General features: G+C 31.1%; 1 protein-coding gene across 2 annotated transcripts; it reads left to right on the top strand.

Annotated features, from left to right (window-relative positions):
• Positions 1 to 163: 163 nt before the first annotated feature.
• LOC139490293 (inhibitor of growth protein 3-like) lies at positions 164 to 16430 on the top strand. Of its 2 annotated transcripts, none has more exons than XM_071277139.1 (12): positions 164 to 304; positions 3761 to 3832; positions 4772 to 4878; positions 5753 to 5818; positions 6596 to 6692; positions 6945 to 6995; positions 7555 to 7758; positions 10032 to 10102; positions 12337 to 12411; positions 12918 to 13069; positions 14088 to 14376; positions 15048 to 16430. In XM_071277139.1, the coding sequence occupies exons 1-12, from the start codon at positions 277 to 279 to the stop codon at positions 15156 to 15158; spliced, it is 1323 nt and encodes a 440-aa protein (XP_071133240.1). In that variant the 5' UTR covers positions 164 to 276; the 3' UTR covers positions 15159 to 16430. The 2 variants fall into 2 exon arrangements, with proteins under 2 accessions (XP_071133240.1, XP_071133235.1); XM_071277134.1 differs by having other exon boundaries at positions 12322 to 12411.
• The last annotated feature ends 2059 nt before the right edge of the window (positions 16431 to 18489 follow it).

Here is an 18489-nt window from a genome sequence, read left to right as displayed (position 1 = left end):
AGTAGCTGTCATTGGTCAAACAAAGAATTAACTCTTTATAATGTTTTTTTGTTTCTTCGTCGTATAAATTCATTTTGTGTCGATTGAAACAACACCAGAATTATTATTGCAATTCAGATTTCGCTTTATACAGCTCAAAATGATCAGTGAATACGACTTTAATTCCAAAGTCTCCGACCAATCAAAACTTCAGACACAGATTGACCCAGATTGCTGAATTCCTGTCGAAATTTTACTCATATTTTTTTCACAGAAAAGACCAGAAGAACCGACAAAATGTTATATTTAGAGGATTATTTAGAAAGTAAAATCCATGTTCTTTAATTTGCCTTCCTTATTTTTACTCCTAGATGAGAATCTAAACCATTTAATTCGTTTTCAGATTTCTTTTATAGAAGGGAGACAACTCCATTTACCTCAATGTATGGAGCACATGCTTCACATAAATTTCAGTGAAATATTTCAGATTTTAAATTTTGCAATTAAATAGGGAATTGTTCTCCTTTAGTGTACCAAATGTTCAAATAGGGGGTGAAAACAGTTGAAACTTTCAAGGCGCAAACTTCAATCGCCATAAGTTTGATGATTTTCTAAAATTGCAGAGTTATTTACAATAACGTAACTGAATGTGTACGCCTCTCTCAAATCAGGGTAATCAATGCACATTTTTTGCGATGGAGCAGCTAAGGTGTGATTCACTCCCGTCAGACTTAATGCGTTGTAGAAACATGAATATTCCACTTTATTAAGGTTCCCCTATGGCTAAAATGGCCGTATTTTCACCTCAAAGTTTACTCTGAGTACAGGCAAACCTTTGCATCTGGAAAAGTTTTAAGGCATAGCATGCCCTAGATAAATAGAATTCAAATGCATTGTATGATTTAGAAAATTCATGACTTAACTGGATTTTGCCGTATACTTTTTTCGTCTCTGCAGAAGATGATAAAATTAACAAACAGTTGAGTTTACCTTGATGTGGTCCACTCAGGTATACAGTTTAAATAACCAATTATTGCCAGACCATCTAATGTCCATGTCAATCAATACCGCTCACTTCAATAGACGTATTTACACTTGTATGCAAATTTGTCCACCATTACGTAGAATCACACAGGTTCCCGTAAACTTTGACATAACAATTCAAAAAATTTGACGTCACAATAAAAAAGTGATTGTTGTTTGATGTCAAAAGGTTATTCGGAGGCGATCTAAGGTCATTTGGAGACGAAATTCAGCATAATACCAAAAGTGTAAATACGTTTATTATTACCTGTGGGAAGTTCTCAAACCTGTTTCCCAACTTAGTTTTTTTGGCACCTTCGAATTCTTGAGGAATGAAAAAAAGTGCATGGCAAAATCCTGGCAAGTTTTTATTTTTCTAAAACAAAACATATTTGAAATTTATTTATCTAGGACATGCTATGCCTGCAAATTTTTACATATGCACAGATTTGTCTGTACACAGAGTAAATTGTGAGGTGAAAATACAGCTATTTTAGCCAAAGGGTACACATGAACCTTAAAGAACTTACCTCTACTTGGTAAAATTGAAACACTTGAATCATTGACATAATTTTGTGGCATCAGTAATTTTTCTTGCCATGTTGAAATTTGACTGGAACACTTGTGATATCTAACTATATTTGAGAATTAGCAATAAGATGCATACTCCTTCATGATGTAGGACATAAAAGTAAAAACTTGTCTAATTTATCCCTAACTAATACCATGAATACCTGTAACTCAAATTTTGGACAAAAGATGATTTTTAAGGAATGAGCCACATCTACAAGTTTGCTTTATTATTACTTCGTAAACATCAATATTTGAGGGAATAAAATGTTAAATATAATAGTTCTTTTGGTGTGTGGCTTCCATAATATGTCATGATTGGTTAAAATTTATACACATACATTGTACATCATGTACAATGATGTACATAATGATATATAAAAAAGAAATGCAAGTACAGCCTCTACTAGACAAAAAGTCAATTACATGACAAAGTAATGAATTACATTAAAATTACAATATCAAAGTAATGAATTACATTAGAATTACAATATCAAAGTAATGAATTTCTTTTCAAATGCATTTGTGCTCAGAATTTTATCATATAGAATTACTGAATAAAATGTGAATCAGCTAATAGGAGGCTTTTACAATTACTGTTTCATGTTTACACATTTGTAGAGGCATTGTTTTAAGATTTGAAATTACTTTTTAACATTTAATTATTAATGTATGTATATATATATATATAAAAGTCTATAAAAACGACCAACCAGCAAATTTACTATGTACCGGATCGTCTAAAATAGGCGATACTATGCAGATAAGGAAAAAATTATATCAGTCTAAAGATTTGCACAACAGTACTGATATAAGATACCGTTGTGCAAATCTTTAGACTGATATATATATATATATATACAACTCGTCTAAACATCAACCCAACAATGTTAGATCTGTAAATTTGCTTTCGCAAATTTTTGGTTCTTCCCTCGCCGGGATTCGAACCCATGCTACTGTGATATCGTGACACCAACTCGCCTGCACTGCAGCCGTCCCGCTAGACCACACGACCACCTGGGCTCTCAAAAAAAGAGCTTTCGGTGGGCATGTGTTACCTTTCCACGTCAGTTTTAATCTAGCGGCGTACTACAGTACATGATATATAAGGCATGAAGATGTTATTGTTACAGATCAGCTAAATTATCTATAGTAAAGGATCCTACAAATTAATGTAAGATACAGTCACAGAAAATAATTATATTCATAAGTATATATATATATGTTTCAAAGGCATCCATTACATGCATTACCTGAGTTTACCTCGCACAAGATTTATTATGTATGTACAGTGTAACCAGTGCCTAATCAGACACCTGAGTGTTCCAACATCCTGCTTTAACTGACACATTTTCATGGTCCCTAAAAATATACCTATCTTCAATTCTTTGCTAGGATGAAATTAAAAATAAAAGTGACAGGAGTTTTGAGTAAAAATAAAAACGCAGGATGAGACACTTTGCAAAATAAAAAGGCAGGATGACAATTTATGTAAAAAAAATAATTCAGGATAAACTAAAAAAGAAAAGGCAGGACTGAATACAGTGAAAAATAAAAATAATAAAGACCAATTTAAATTTGTTCTATATAATATAAATATATTGTGTTTTATCTGCATATGTGTACACACTTTTATTGTGTTGCACTCTCTTGTTGTTATTGTTCCAATGTTCATAATATTATTCAATTTGTTTAAAATATTTTTTACGCAAACCAGCACAGAACAGAACATATTTTATTTCCAATTAAGGGCCCACAAGGGGCATACAGAGCATACATGAATAAGGAAAAAGAATATTGATTTGCATAGATACATAGATACAAACAATTTTTTACATACAGTTAGGGAGCTACCATTTGATTTTTATGGGGGGGCTAGGATGAAAAATTTTGTCCTGCATTTTTAATTTAGCTGTAATCTCTGTCCTGCCTTTTTATTTTTCACTCTAATCAGTCCTGCATTTTTTTTTTTTGGTTTATCCTGACTTTTTTTTACCTAAATTGTTGTCCTGACTCTTTTTTTTGCAAGTGTCACATCCTGCCTTTTTTTTTTACTCAAAACTCCTGTCCTGCCTATTTTTTTCAAATTTCATCCTAGCCCCCCCATAAAAATCAAATGGTAGCTCCCTTACAATACAATTACTATGCTAGGACTTGCTTATTATTAATAAAAAAAACTGTTTTATAGTGATAGAGAATTTGCCTATGGAAATGAGAGAAAGACTTACAGAAATGAGAGAAATGGATTTACAAGTTCAAAGTAAGATATTTATGATGCAAAGTAACTACAGTACAGCATTTACATTACCACAGTTAAAAAAAATATAGTTGTTCATGTTCGACATACAAGAAATAATTCCTTGGATTATAAAAGTTTTTTGAATATTTCATCATTTGTATGCTTTTGGTTATCATGGTTATTATGAATTTAATTTCACATTATGAATTTAATTTCTAATTCTAAATTTCTTATTCTGAATTTAATTTTACATTATGAATTTAATTTCTAATTCTAAATTTCTTATTCTGAATTTAATTTTACATTATGAATTTAATTTCTTATTATGAATTGATCCACCATTGTATGTAGAGGGAGGATGATTTTCTGCAAATAATACATGTTTATAAAAATAAGAAAATGTGGTATGTTTGCAAATGAGACAGCTCTCAACAAGAGACCAAATGACACAGAAATTAACAGCTATAGATCACCGTTTGGCTTTCAACAATAAGCAAAACCCATACCACATAGTCAGCTGTGAAAGACCCCAAATTGAGATATGTAAAACAATTTAAAAAAGAAAATGTGTACCGTAGTTAACGGTCTAATTCAAGTGCAAAAATATGAAGTAAGAAATAATGAACGAAAAACAAATATGTTACAAAGCAACAAACGACAACCACAGTGAATTACAGGCTCCTGATTTGGGACAGGCAAATACAGAATGTGACAGGGTTAAACTAGATTGATTGTGCCAAACCCTCTTCTAACCTTGACAGTGGCGTAACAGTACAACATAATGAACAAACTAAAAAGATCTACTTTCTGTTTTAAAGTTGCAAAGAGTTTTAGATGATATTGGTTAATTAATTACAGTGCATGTTATAATTTAGATGTTTAGATAGCTAACTATTTTGAAAATTTCTTTCATATCCTCTAGATCTTCATAAATTACTAACACTGTACAAACTATTTCAGATGCTCTTGATGAGTTGGATGAAAGAGTCAAATCTTTTTTCAAGAAATGTACACAGCCAAATGCAAAACAGGAGTGGAAAGATGAAAATTTTGAAAAAATTAAAAAGGTAAACAATATCATTGATATAAAATAAATTGTTAGTAAAATAAAAAAAAATAATAGAAGTATATACATGTCAGAGTTCGTGAAATCTTTTTTTCCCTGGTGGTTCTTGAAGAAAATCTGCTGGTTCTCACTATTAACTCTATTGAAAAATACTAAAATTGTGTCAGTCCTATGCAAAATGTTGGTGGTAAAATCCTGAGGACCACCACTTTTCACGAACTCTGACATGTTACATATATATTTACAGAAATGAAAGATGTTCATTGCTTTTCATGCATCAGGTAAAAAGAGTCAAACATGTTATGGTTAGTGATTACACAGCTTTGAGCTCTTATTAATACAATGATGACTGGAAAATCATTTTTTTTTATCAAAAACCTGACACTAAGATGATCATGTTGTTACAACATTCCTAAACATGTATTTTTGAAAATGGTATTCTACTTTCAAAAGAAAATGTAAAAAGACAAGCTATAAGTAAAATGTAGAAAGTAATCTGTAATGATGAAGTGTATGCTACATTCTTTAAAATAAAAATTAAGGGGGATTGGGAAATCAGCCTGTATGTCCAATTAACTGCCTGTCTGACAGTTTGGGGAAATGATTTAATTGAACAATATTTGTTTTATATTGTCATGATTGTGGTACATGTAAATAGGTTATTTAGTAGAGATATCTTCCTAAGTCTTGTTTTACTTATTTAAATAAAAAAGTCATATTTTCTGTTTTTCTTGTATTTCTCTTGGCTACATTATTTAAATAGATTGTTAATGTGTCTGTCTTTATAAGTTGTATAAAAAAAAATAGTATTCATAGCAGTATAATTTGATGGTTTTAGTTTATGGAAATATCTAACTTACCTCTATATATTTCAGGACTATTACAAATCTTTAGAAGATGCAGATGAAAAAGTCCATTTAGCAACTCATATATATGATTTAGTAAGTCTTGCCAGTCGTCTTTTATATATGTATTATAGAAGGAACAATATCGAAAACATGTTTGTCTTTAAATGAAAATGTTTAATACTTATGCATTCATGTATCATCAAGAATTGCTAAAGGATTATATTGAGAGAGAAAAAAAAGGGAAAAAATATGGGTACCAAAAGAAGTAAGACGTTGTAGGTCCATCAAATGCAACACTGAAATGTTTATATTTTTTAACTAGAGTTAAGTCAAAGGAATATAAATCGAGGTTGCATGATAAAAATGAATGTTAGGTAATGTACGGTATTGTAAATATTTCAAAATGACATTAAACCAACAACTATTACAGGTAAGCATAAAAGAGGGTAGAAATGTCCTTTACTGTCAGGTGTCAAACGATCATTTTTGGCAACTGTTATCCTGAAAGTGGTTAAAATGTTACTGTAATTCTTCAAAATATCCTTATTGTGATTCGTCAGAGTCTCAAATAATTATTGCAACTGTTATTTTCAGAAAAATTTAATCTAATTTCAAAATTAGTCGATTTTTTTTATTGTCTAAAAAGAAAGTACATTTTATTGTCATGCACAAAAATTACTGTCAAAGTCATTGGGTGTGAATTTTTACCATTATTCGTCATAAAAGTACACCCATTACGACCCTCATAGAACCTTCAACAATGGGCAAGTGTCCAATCCAATTCCTAAATGTTGTGAATTAACCGAATTTTTAATATTTTAAATATCAAATAATATCTGTCATTAAATGTTGTCATGCATATATTTTCAGGTTGACAGACATTTAAGAAAATTAGATCAAGAATTATCAAAATTTAAAATGGAACTTGAAGCTGATAATGCTGGAATTACAGAAGTTTTAGAAAAAAGTAAGTAGAAGTTATATAACATCTGGACCACCTCTCATATAGGCTCTGACAAAATAATTTTTATTAAACATTTGAAGGCTCTATTCTTGTTAAAGTCCCCATTTACTTTTTGATCTTTGTCAACATCAACAAAGAGTTATGCAGATTTATATGAAGATGGATGAAATTTTACTGTGTGTATTTTTCACAGACCCATAGTGAGCCTTTTCATGTGGATAGACAATAAAAGTGCATTACCATATATATTTTCAGGGTCACTAGAGTTAGATAAACCTCCATCTATCAATAATCATAGAACAGAAAGTAAGTAGAATAATATTAAACAACCATCATTGGTTATTACACAGATATTTATAACCTACATGTACTTCACTACTGAATATATACGTGTCTTGGTGCTTATGTTGGTCAAACAAAAAAAATAGAAAATACAAGACATTTACATCTCAGGAAGGTTTTTTCAATGCATGCAAAGATTAATTCATGTACACAAAAAGTGATTTCCCTTAAATATAGGAATATTCTGACTGCCTTTGTTTCAGAAACAGCCAAATATATGTCATTAATATCTATAAAGACGCCTATGATAAGCTTTTTCATTTTTTTTGTAAATGAATTTTGATATTGCCCAGCTTATATCATGTATATGTGTTTCAGCAATATATATAAGTACAAGTATTAATCAGTTGTTTGAATTTTAATTTATTCTAAAACTGCCTCTTTGACTTGAAAAAGTATTATTGGAAATTTGACAATTCATTAAAAGAGTAAAACAATTACATAAATACTAAGTGATCTGTGCTAGTGACAAGGCAATAGTGATGAATGAGTTCCTTATACAGAGATATGTTATATATTACAGAGAGAAGAATTTTGCATTCTCAGCCTGTAATGAACAATCACTCGTCAGAAAAAAGAATAGCAACAGAAAAAGTTTTGTCATCTTTGGCCCATGAGGCTGCATTGGAGGCAATAGGTCAATCACGTAAATCACAATCCAACTCTAATTCTCCAGCATTATCAATGTTCAACTCAACATCAGTACCATCATTAACTTACAGTCTAGGTAAGTCTATCAATATATTTATCAATTATGGACCTTTGACACAGACTACACAAAATACGTCGGACCGTCAGACAAATCTGGTGAATAATGGATCGGTCTAGTAAAAAAATTTTGAATTCCGGTCCGAATGTCCTGTGTTTTTTTATCATGGATTTTTCTAACATTCTAGCAAAATTGCCAAACGATCTCAAATTCATTTTCATCTTTTTTAATCATCACAGCGATGTTTATTTTGTTCAACCGCTAGCTTTATGCCGAAAATCGCCAACCAGTAATGTGTAAATCCAGGTAAAAACATATCTGACTGTCAAAAACAACAATGGCTGCCATCATTGGCACAACTGGAAATGTGAATAAAACCGGATCAGATTCTGGGAACGGATAAGGATAATTCCGGGTTTGCCGATTAAATACAATAAATGAATAAAAATCCAAGCAGATCACAAAATTCAGCTATGAAATATAAACACCAGAATTGAAAACCAAAAGATATATGGGCTATTCCAGAAAAAAATGTATGGGGGGGTTGGAAGGCACATTATATTAATAATACATGGGTGATGGGTATCAGAGCAACTTTTCACACTATAATGCTCTATAAGTCTCAATAACAATTGTCTGGGTGGCGGGTGCTGACAAAAAGTGCCTTCCAACCCCCCCATACAAGTTTTTCTGGAATAGCCCTATGAAAAAGAAAGAAGAAACAGGAAATAATATTTTATACAGAAACTCTAAATTATGTTTAGTTCACAAACATTGTCAAAATCCAATAAAATGGGACATTACTCTTCACTGAAATGCATTCAAGCAATAATGTGCACAACTTTCATAACAATATACCCTCTTGTTACATCATTTTGTTTTTGTGCATTTTGGGGAGGAGTAGGGCACAACAAAGTCATATGTTTGTTGTTTTTTGTCGGATAATATAGAATTAGATGTAAAAAAAAATTGGTTTTGTAAAATTTTCATTCGGTCTGGTAAAGCTAGGATGCTTACCAGACCGAATGTCCTGTAAAAATAAAATTCATTCGTGTAGTCTGTTGACAAGGTCAATATGTTATATACATGTATGAACCTGTGCAAAGGAGTAGGTTCAGTAAGACCCCTTTTTGGCCCCTAAATATAGCAGTTTTACAAAATTGTGAAAATGTAATCTTTTAGCTATTTATTGGAAAGAAGACTGATTCTGCTACACAAATATGGGCTGTTTTTGACACAACAATGCATATTTATAGGGTACTAACATCATTAAGTCATGCTAAATTACTGAAATCTTAACAATTTTAGCATTTTAGTTAAATTTTAGATGGTTTCCAGCTTAAATGAAAGTGGCCGCATTCGTGTTCATTCATAATATTGAAATGTATATTGTATTTTATGATTATACATAACATATATAAAGGTTGAGGATGAACACGGATGTGGCCACTTTCATTTTTGACAAAAAACTACTGAAAAGTGATGTTTGTTTGCATATTTGATAGATTTTTCTTATTTAAGCTTGAATCGGAGCGTTTTAATGACTACATCAGTTAAAATCTTTCACATAAACTAATTGAATCAATTGAAATAGACACTTAAGTGTTTAAAAAGTGTCCAAAATCTTTCGTTAGATAAACCTGAAATTTGAGGCCAAAATCGGCCCTTACCGGACCTACTCCTTTTATATATATTGACCATCAATATACATATTAAAATACAAACATACATGTAGCGTCAATACACTTAAAAATAGAAATTAGGCTTTAAAGAAACATGTAAAATAACCTTTGAAACATGTGATTGTAATAACCAAGAAAGAAATAAGAGGGTAGATATGAGTGTACAAACTACTTAATTTTCGTCATACACCCACCTTTTCTTTTTATTCATTACATATACATTAAGATGCATTTGAGCACCGAAATGAATTTTTAGTGTTTTGCAGGGTAATTCTATGCACAAAATAAAATTGTGTAATGGTTAAATAATAACAAAGATACATCTCTAGAGACCAACATATTGTCTTTATCAATAGATATGTTTCTATAATAGATACAGTAGGAAAGCTCAAAATTACTGGAGTCTACAAATCCTTTGCAGTGTGTGGTTTGGATTATAATTGAATTATAATCTTTGAGATTGGAATCGCCCTCAATTTAATCTCAATTAGTGGAATACCTATTAAAAAAATGATTTTGGCCATAATTTTATTTGTCATTTTTTTGTCTCATCTGCACTCTTTAAAGTCACATGGTATCGCATTATTAATGATATGTAAATGTTAACAGGTCATGTGGGAGCAGGGAGTAATGCAGCCATTGCAGCCGCAGCATCACAGGCAATAGCAGCAACACAACAGGTATGTATCAATATCTGGGGCAATATCCCACAATTTTAATTTGTAAACCATGGCCAAAAATCACCGTACAATGATACATGTTGCTATTTTCAATAATTAACTAACCTTATCCATTTGTGGTGATTTGAAGACCATAGGATCATAGAATAAAGATGTAAATACTATGGTTTCCTTAAGGGGTCATCCATAATTGCCAACCATTTTCCAAAGTGTACAAAACGTACACTTGGGGGGAGGGGGTTAAAAAATCAACATTTTTGCCGTACACTTTTTTTTTTTTAATTTCCGGAATTTATATCGTTTCCGTAGGGAAAGTCGATTTATAAAATCGAGAATTGACTTGGGTGTGTTTCTCTTCTTATTTCTTCTCTATTATTTTCACTTGATAATATTGATTTCGATATCATAATTCTACTCAATCGGGATTGAACGATTAAAAGATCAAAATCATCAAATCATATGAAAACTAAATCTTTCAAAAATGTGAACTAGTAAAATTGTTTAAACAAAAAGTTTGCAAGCATTTCTCAGTACCCCCGATTGCCAATTTCACCTGCTTTTTTATTGGTCGATATCATTTTACTCTGTTTAATAAACAACATTGATTGAAACACTAAATTCTTTGAATGTTTTGATTTTGACAAGACGCCATTTCGTGAAAAGATTTTAAACTGGTCCTTCGATTAATTTTCTTGTAATGCATTCCAAAATAGTAAACCAGTAAACCGGAAGTAAACTTATTTTTCTTAGTATAAGCCTCCTTTAATTAGGAGCACCTCCATATGAAGTTTAACCTTAACTTAAAAAATACCCAATATATGTACACTATATATACATAAACGATAATAGTGCCATGAATGGCATATTTACAGGGACCTTTTAAATAGAAATGTAGGCGAGAAATTTAAAAACCCAAAATGTTTTAAAACATTACACTTTGATTGATTGCTGTCTTGAGCTCTGATTCCATCAACAACTGTCAGTCCATACTTTACCAATGCAATATAACCATGCTGCTGTCGGGCATGCATTTCCCTTTCTTTGATTTCTTAGCATAATTTATGTGCCCTTTTGTTAATCTTTTGCATGCTCTAGGTGCCCTTTTTTATTGGAGTTACCATTCCCACTGTGTGATAGGGGAAACACTAATCTTTGTACTCTTTATTCTGACAAAACACAAGCATCACAGATAGATGTCATCAAATAAAACAGTCAGATATGTTTTAGTTTTTTTTCAATGCAAAGTTCTATATTAAACTAAAATATAATAGACAGGATCTTCTTTTTATTAAGAATGACTGATTCTTCTCTTGAAATCTGAAAATGGTTGATGTACACTTTTTGAGGGAGGGTGGGGGGTCTGAAAAAGTGTACGTTTTGTACACTTAGGAAAATGGTTGACAATTATGGATGACCCCTAAATGTATACAAATAAATTTTAAATGATTTCCTTGTATCAAATTAGCTATAAAATTGAGAATGGAAATGGGGAATGTGTCAAAGAGACAACAGCCCCACCATAGAAAAGGCAACAGCAGAAGGTCAGCAGCAGGTCTTTAATGCAGTAGCTATGTTTACTTTATGAGGTGCTATATCAAATGACCCTTCATTGTTTGCTATTGCCAAGCTAATTTGAGAAATTGAATCTCACATGGTACAACAAAATTTACCATATACAGGTATAACAAATTGAAAAAGAGCCATCATTTTAAGTAGGGACAGAGGAATTAAAAAATATGTTACTATTACAGCCTTCCTGCAAACGAATAGCACTTTATAGAATGACTCGAAATCAGCAGACTTATAAAGCCTTTAAGAAATAAAAAAAATTATCAGGGCACACAAGCCTGCTTGAATACTATGTGCCAATTTAATCTTAAATAAATATAAAAGATCTTGAAAATAACCTATCTTATATTGTGGTTCTGTACATTGATATGATTATTTTGGCTGTTTGCTCCATTTTTATAAATTTTCAAAATAAACTTTTTGTGCAGGTTTAAACAAACAAATAAATCAAAAGCTACCACTTTATTACAGTATTGTTGCTTTCTACAAACAATTTGTGGGTGGGATAACTTGTGTGTTATGTGATTGTGCAATAATTAAAAATAACGCCTGTTTGAAAATATCTCTGTATTACCATGATTACCAAATTTTGAAGAATATGCTTTGTTTGTCATGTTTGTAGACTTTTACAATCGTTTTTTATTTAACAGTCTCTATCTTCACAGGATTTCATCTCAAGCGGTATTACTATTGAAACTAAAACTAATACTAGGCGTGCAGAACAGAGCAATAGAATCAAGGTAAAATATGTCTGACAGAGATTAAAACTTCAACACAATGTGTCCTTGTAGTACAAATGGTATCTAGATTAATTTAGGTCTATTTAGATTTTGATATTAAGAGAGGCATATGGATAGGATGCTCAAGTCCATTAGTTTTCATAGAATTATGGTATGGACATGTTGAAAGTTATTCCTGTAACATGTGTAGTGTACATAAAAATACAGGAATATTGTTTTTTTGCAAAAATGCAACAAAAAAGGTTTCACACAATTAAAAATTAGCCATTTTGAATTACAATATTATTTGTTTACAGCTTTTCCTGAAAAATTAATAGTTACTCTCTTATTTTTACCCATTCAGCCATTATTAATATTATTTCAAGAATGGAAGTTGATTGGAAAATTGATAGATGAACAAATGAGTAAACATGTTTTAATTTGCAAGATTTAGCAATAGCATTTTTTTATTTATTCTATTTTTTTTTTGTCCCCAGTGTTTGAATCAAGTTCTGTTTCTTTTACAGCTACAACATGGCCGACGCACTCCAAGTATGAAAGCTAGTTTAATGGCCATGTCAGAATTAAGTAAAGAGCTAACTATACCTAAAGATGTTTATAGTTCAGCACCCTCAACTCCTACAGCAAGTCATGAACCCAAAATATCCAGATCAAAAAAGTAAGTGTTACCTGAAAAACAATACTACTGTGGTTGCATTATTATTCTTGAATACCTATTTTCGTGGATTTCATGGGTACAGGTAAACCACGAAATATGATAAATAATGAATGACAAATTTTTTATTGGCTTGTATGCAAATTGGTACCCATGCAATAAATGAATCCACTGTACATCACTGTATACAACTTTGATATTTGTGATCATATTTACTGTAGTTAGGGGTCATCCATAATTGTCAACCATTTTCCAAAGTGTACAAAACATACACTTTTTCAGACCCCCCACCCTCCCTCAGAAAGTGTACATCAACCATTTTCAGATTTCAAGACAAGAATCAATAATTCTTAATAAAAAGAAGATCCTGTCTATTAAAGTTTAGTTTAATATAGAAATTTGCATTGAAAAGAAACTGAAACATATCTGACTGTTTTATTTCATTTGCTGAAGAAAAAAAAGCGTACTGTAAAAATATTGATTTTTTTAACCCCCTCCCCCCAAGTGTACGTTTTGTACACTTTGGAAAATGGTTGATAATTATGGATGACCCCTTAATTCAATTTATTTCAAAATGTTCAAAATTTTACTCATATAAAACCTACATAGAGATAACCTGTAAAAAACTGTCTGTTATCTTTATAATGAGGACTAAATTATTTATTTGTACCACTTTTTCCTGAAATTGTGGTAAAATCTTAAAAGGCATTTTAAGCAATTGGAAAAGACTAATATATGCTTTTCTGTTAACACTACACTTAACATAGATTGATATAAAAATATATGTGGTATGAGAACCAATGAGATGACTCTCCATTCAAGTCACAATTTGTAAAAGAAGGCCATTACAGGTCAAAGTACGGTCTTCTACACAGAAACTTGGCTCACACTGAACAGCAAGCTATAAAAAGCCCCAAAAATGACTAGTGTAAAACCATTTAAACATTTTATTTTGAAATCTTGACCCTCCCCTATACCTCTAACCAATGCATTTATCTAATATTATTGTAATTATATTTAGACAAACTACCAAGGCAGCTCAACTCACTCAGTCACAACAACAGTCCTCATCGCCTGCTATCGTCTCAGCAGCACAGTCATTACTGGCGCAGAAACAACCTCTCACACCACAAACACCTGCCACTCCTGCTGAAGCATCACCTCTTATACGAGAGGATGCTAACTCAGATTTACAGATTGTTGATGAACATGGACAGCCAATAGACTGGCAGAATGATCCAAACGAACCAAGATATTGTCTATGTAACCAGGTGTCTTATGGTGATATGGTTGGCTGTGATAATGACGATGTAAGTATTGGATCATTATTTGAATGTGATTGTTGATGCTGATAATTGAATTATTTATTATAAATAGTGATATATATTGCAGCATAGGGAGGCTCATTAAAGGACTGTTACAAAATTGGTTGTGGATGTTGGAATGGGAGGCACTCATTTAAGTCAAATTTACTATTTCTGAATGGTTCCATTTTCTTTGGAATTATGTAAGAGTTTGTACAAATAAAATGAAAACTTGCTATTATTAGTGGTTGGGATCTTAAAATGTTTTGAATTTAATTCTGAAAGAGCCCTTAGGCTAGTTATTGGTTGCTTTACATATAGATTCTTAAAGGACATATTTTCAAAATGTTTAGTTAAATCAACTTAGTTCATGAACAATGATGAAATTGAAAAGATAGAAGAAAGAACTGGTAAAAAGAAATTTTGTCCATCACTGGATAAAGAAATTATAGACTTTTTAGTTAATTAAAGATAAATTTTGTGCTTGGCAGATGGTTTTATTTTTATAATAATATGTATTGGTTTTGTCAGTGAATGATAATAAATTCTTTTGACAAACTGTTTTAAATATGTTTTAAAAGGATATGTATTAAAGCATAGTAGTAAATTAAAATTGTAATATCTCAGTCCGTATTACATAATCTTATTGAATACATTTTTAAAAATTTCGTTTTCAGTGTCCTATAGAATGGTTCCATTATGGTTGTGTTGGTCTTACTCAGGCACCTAAAGGAAAATGGTACTGTCCTCAATGTACAGCGGCAATGAAAAGACGTGGTCGGAAATAACAGTAGATCTGTTGTGTTGTGCATGTGTTGCTTATGAATTTATAAAGAGTAATGGTCTGTTTTTTTTCACAGACTTGTGTGAATGGGACTTTGTTGTAATAAAATACAGTTGTTTGGATGTTATATAAACGTACCTCAGTCTGTATAAAATGCTATTTTTAATAAGTTAACTGTCACTTTATAACTTTCTAGTCTTAATATAAATATTCTATCCTTCTCACCATGAAAATATTTCACAAATATGTCTTTTGAGCATGATATTTCTGTTCGCTAAAGGCTGTTGCTAGTATTTAATTTTATCAGATTGTAAATGATAATTTTGATCAAAACTAAGAAAAGGTTCAATTTTTTTTCAAGTTAAAAATTATGCTCTCAATTCAAAATTATGCTATCTTTTCAAAATAGTGCTATATTTGAAATGATTTCTGAATTTTATGGTTTTTGCAATTAAAAGTCCATAGTAATGCTTCCTTTCACACCCCTTCTTTCAATATGTAACTTTTAGATCAGTGTTGGTCCCTAAGGTTATAATAATTTGTAGTAATTGTTCAATTTCATACACATTTTGTTGATTTGTATTTTCCTCCGCACTGATAAAAAAATGATATGAAAGAATCTACAGTTGGAGGATTCAAGGCAATGTGATGTTTATTACTGAATGGACAACAATTTAAAGTTTTAGTCTTATAGACAGCTTAAAACTATTGTCAACACTTGATCTTTTTTTCTTGTAAAATCAGAAAGAAAGAAAAGAATGCTACAATTTTCTGGTGGTTTTTTTTTCAGTAATAAGTAGGAGTGAAAAGCAACAAACTATTATAATAACGTTCTCCTTCAATTAATTGTGCACTTGAATCCAACCTTATAATTGACAAAATTGTCAGATTTCCTACCGAAGGTCGTGTTTCTCTCTATGCACTATGGCTTCCTCCAATTTTAAAAAATGACCTCCACAAAATAGCACAATAATGTTAAAAGTGACGTTGAACACCAATCAATCAATCAATCATCCAAATCTTATAAGATATATTGTTTCCATTCAAACTACTTGGACCCTACTAAAAAATATATAACATTTATATAATAAATCAAAGAAAATTACAGAAAGGTAGAAAAAATGTAAAAAAAGATATTTTTTAAATGTTTAGTTTTTTTTATATCTGTATGTGTGCACAGCTTGTGGATGAGTGAATAAATTATATATACTGATGCAACTATTGTAATATATAAATGAATGTGTGATATTGTTATCAATATAAAAGTGCTCAAAGATTTCTTTTCCACAATTATTTTGTTTAGCTCACCTTCTCTTAAGAGACACGTACAACCTCTCAATGGATTGTAAACAAAATGTATATGCTTCAGTTATAGGGATCTGTACTTGAATTTTTTATTGTTGTCCTTGGCTTAAGGTCATTAAACTTTCGAGTGCAGTTATCGTACTCTAATTTACCAATCAAACTATGGGATTTTGCGTCTAAAGCACAAATTTGGTAGTCAGAGAAATGAGTAAAGTTCTATGACAGAGAGATCTGGTTGATTAATATGGCCTAAACAGCATAAACAGCTATATTGGCAAATATCTTGAAAACTGTAGCAATTAGAGGGATACTAACAACCATAAAGAATGTAAGCACACACACAACCTCAATCTACCCTGAAAAACAGGATGACCTATTTGATAATTATTTACGGGGAAATGTTTATTTAAAAAAAAAAGTCATTTCTTGGCTTTTGTATAGAAAACTAGAAGAGCTACCTTAAAGCAACACTTATTTACAGCAAATTCTATTACATGTTAATTTCAGAAAAAAATAACAATCTAGTTTATAGTTTTTGTCCCTGAAAGGTGACTTTTTGCCAGGTTTTCCAGGTTTTTGCTATAGTTCAAACTATAGCAGCTAGGTTAAAGAGTAAATTGCAAAAATGACCAGTATGACAAGACATATACAAACTAAAAATTTGAGATAATTTTGAAAACCTGATTTTGGAGTTATTGACCCCTTCTACATAACAATATGACAGACTTCAATAAAATTGATTGATTGTTTGTGATTTAATGCCACTTTTAAGAGCCACATCTAGGCTATTTCGTTTTTAAAGGCAGTGCTTTAAGGCCTGACTTTCAAGTCATGAGGTTCATCTTTCCTTACGCAAATCTTTGCTGGGGGTCATTTTGCAAGAAATAGATCCGGAAATGTTTAAATTTCTCCTCTACTTTTTGTGGTATGTATTGGTTTTTGTTCCTTTCATTTACATTGGGAAATAAAGAAACGATCAGTGTGTATTGTTCGTTTTAAAAATCTGTTTATTAATGTGTCTTTTGCATTATAAGCAGTCAATCTGATTACAAACTATCATTATTCGAATTCCGTGTGGAAAGAGGTCCGTTCAATTTCGAGTACTATTTGCGATCTAAAGATATTTTAAAATCATTTCACTCGTTGATATAACATGATATTATAATTAAAAGTCGACTGACCGTGAATTATATTGCATAATATACAATTTAAAGTATTTCTGTACGTGAAGCCGTATGACGTTATAGTTATTTCGGTCTCAGTTATGTAAAATATGAAATTATCGTTCCTGAATAGGGTTCCACTAATTAAAGACAAGAAGCGTCAAAAAGTGATAAGAAGCGACAATAAAATTAAAATAGCGATAAGAAGCGACAATATAATTAATTTAGCGAGAAGAAGCGTCAAGAAGACTATATAGCGACTATACATAAATAAAAAAAATGTCATTGCAACAACTTATTCCCCATAGATATTAAAAAAAACATGCATTATTTTTTATTATAGGGGCGGTTATAAAACATTTTTTATATTACTGTACATTGATACATAAAAATATGTTTTTATTAAGAAGAAAGGGATTAGTTTTTATTAGATATAAAAAAAAATATATTTTATGCACACGCTAAAAATTGGCCATCAAAACAAAAAAATTTCAATTTCCTTTTAAAGAATTTATTGAATCAAAACCATGCAATATCATTTCCTTTCTAACAGTGAAATTCTTCTTTTTCATAGGGACATATTTGATAGGTGTAGCTTCACCCTATCACATCAAATGAGAATAGCCTCGTGAGAGAATTACGATTCGCTTGTCCCTTGTTAGTTATTGTCGCTTCGTCACTAAATTAAACTTCTTGTCGCTGTTTGTCTCTAAAATTCTTCTTGTCTCTTATTAGTGAGACCAGTCAGTTCCGTCCTTAACTTCCGTGTTTGCACTGCAAAACAATCCGTGAAACAATCACACAATTAACGATGCCTAGTCCTTGTTGGTGAGTACCTGAGTGTCATTTAAGAGGAGGACTTGCATT

Source organism: Mytilus edulis, chromosome 1, assembly GCF_963676685.1.
Source record: "Mytilus edulis chromosome 1, xbMytEdul2.2, whole genome shotgun sequence".
In the NCBI taxonomy this organism is placed as follows: Eukaryota; Metazoa; Mollusca; class Bivalvia; order Mytilida; family Mytilidae; genus Mytilus; species Mytilus edulis.
The sequence above is the reverse complement of the archived record's forward strand: the minus strand, read 5'-3'. Positions and strand labels throughout refer to the sequence as shown.

Excerpts from the sequence above, each read along its gene's own strand:
- LOC139490293 (XM_071277134.1), top strand. The coding sequence starts at position 277 with ATGTTATATTTAGAGGATTATTTAGAAA. Across the intron at positions 3,833-4,771 it reads AATGGATTTACAAGTTCAAA|ATGCTCTTGATGAGTTGGAT; the intron begins GTAAGATATTTA and ends AAACTATTTCAG. Across the intron at positions 6,996-7,554 it reads CAATAATCATAGAACAGAAA|AGAGAAGAATTTTGCATTCT; the intron begins GTAAGTAGAATA and ends TATATATTACAG.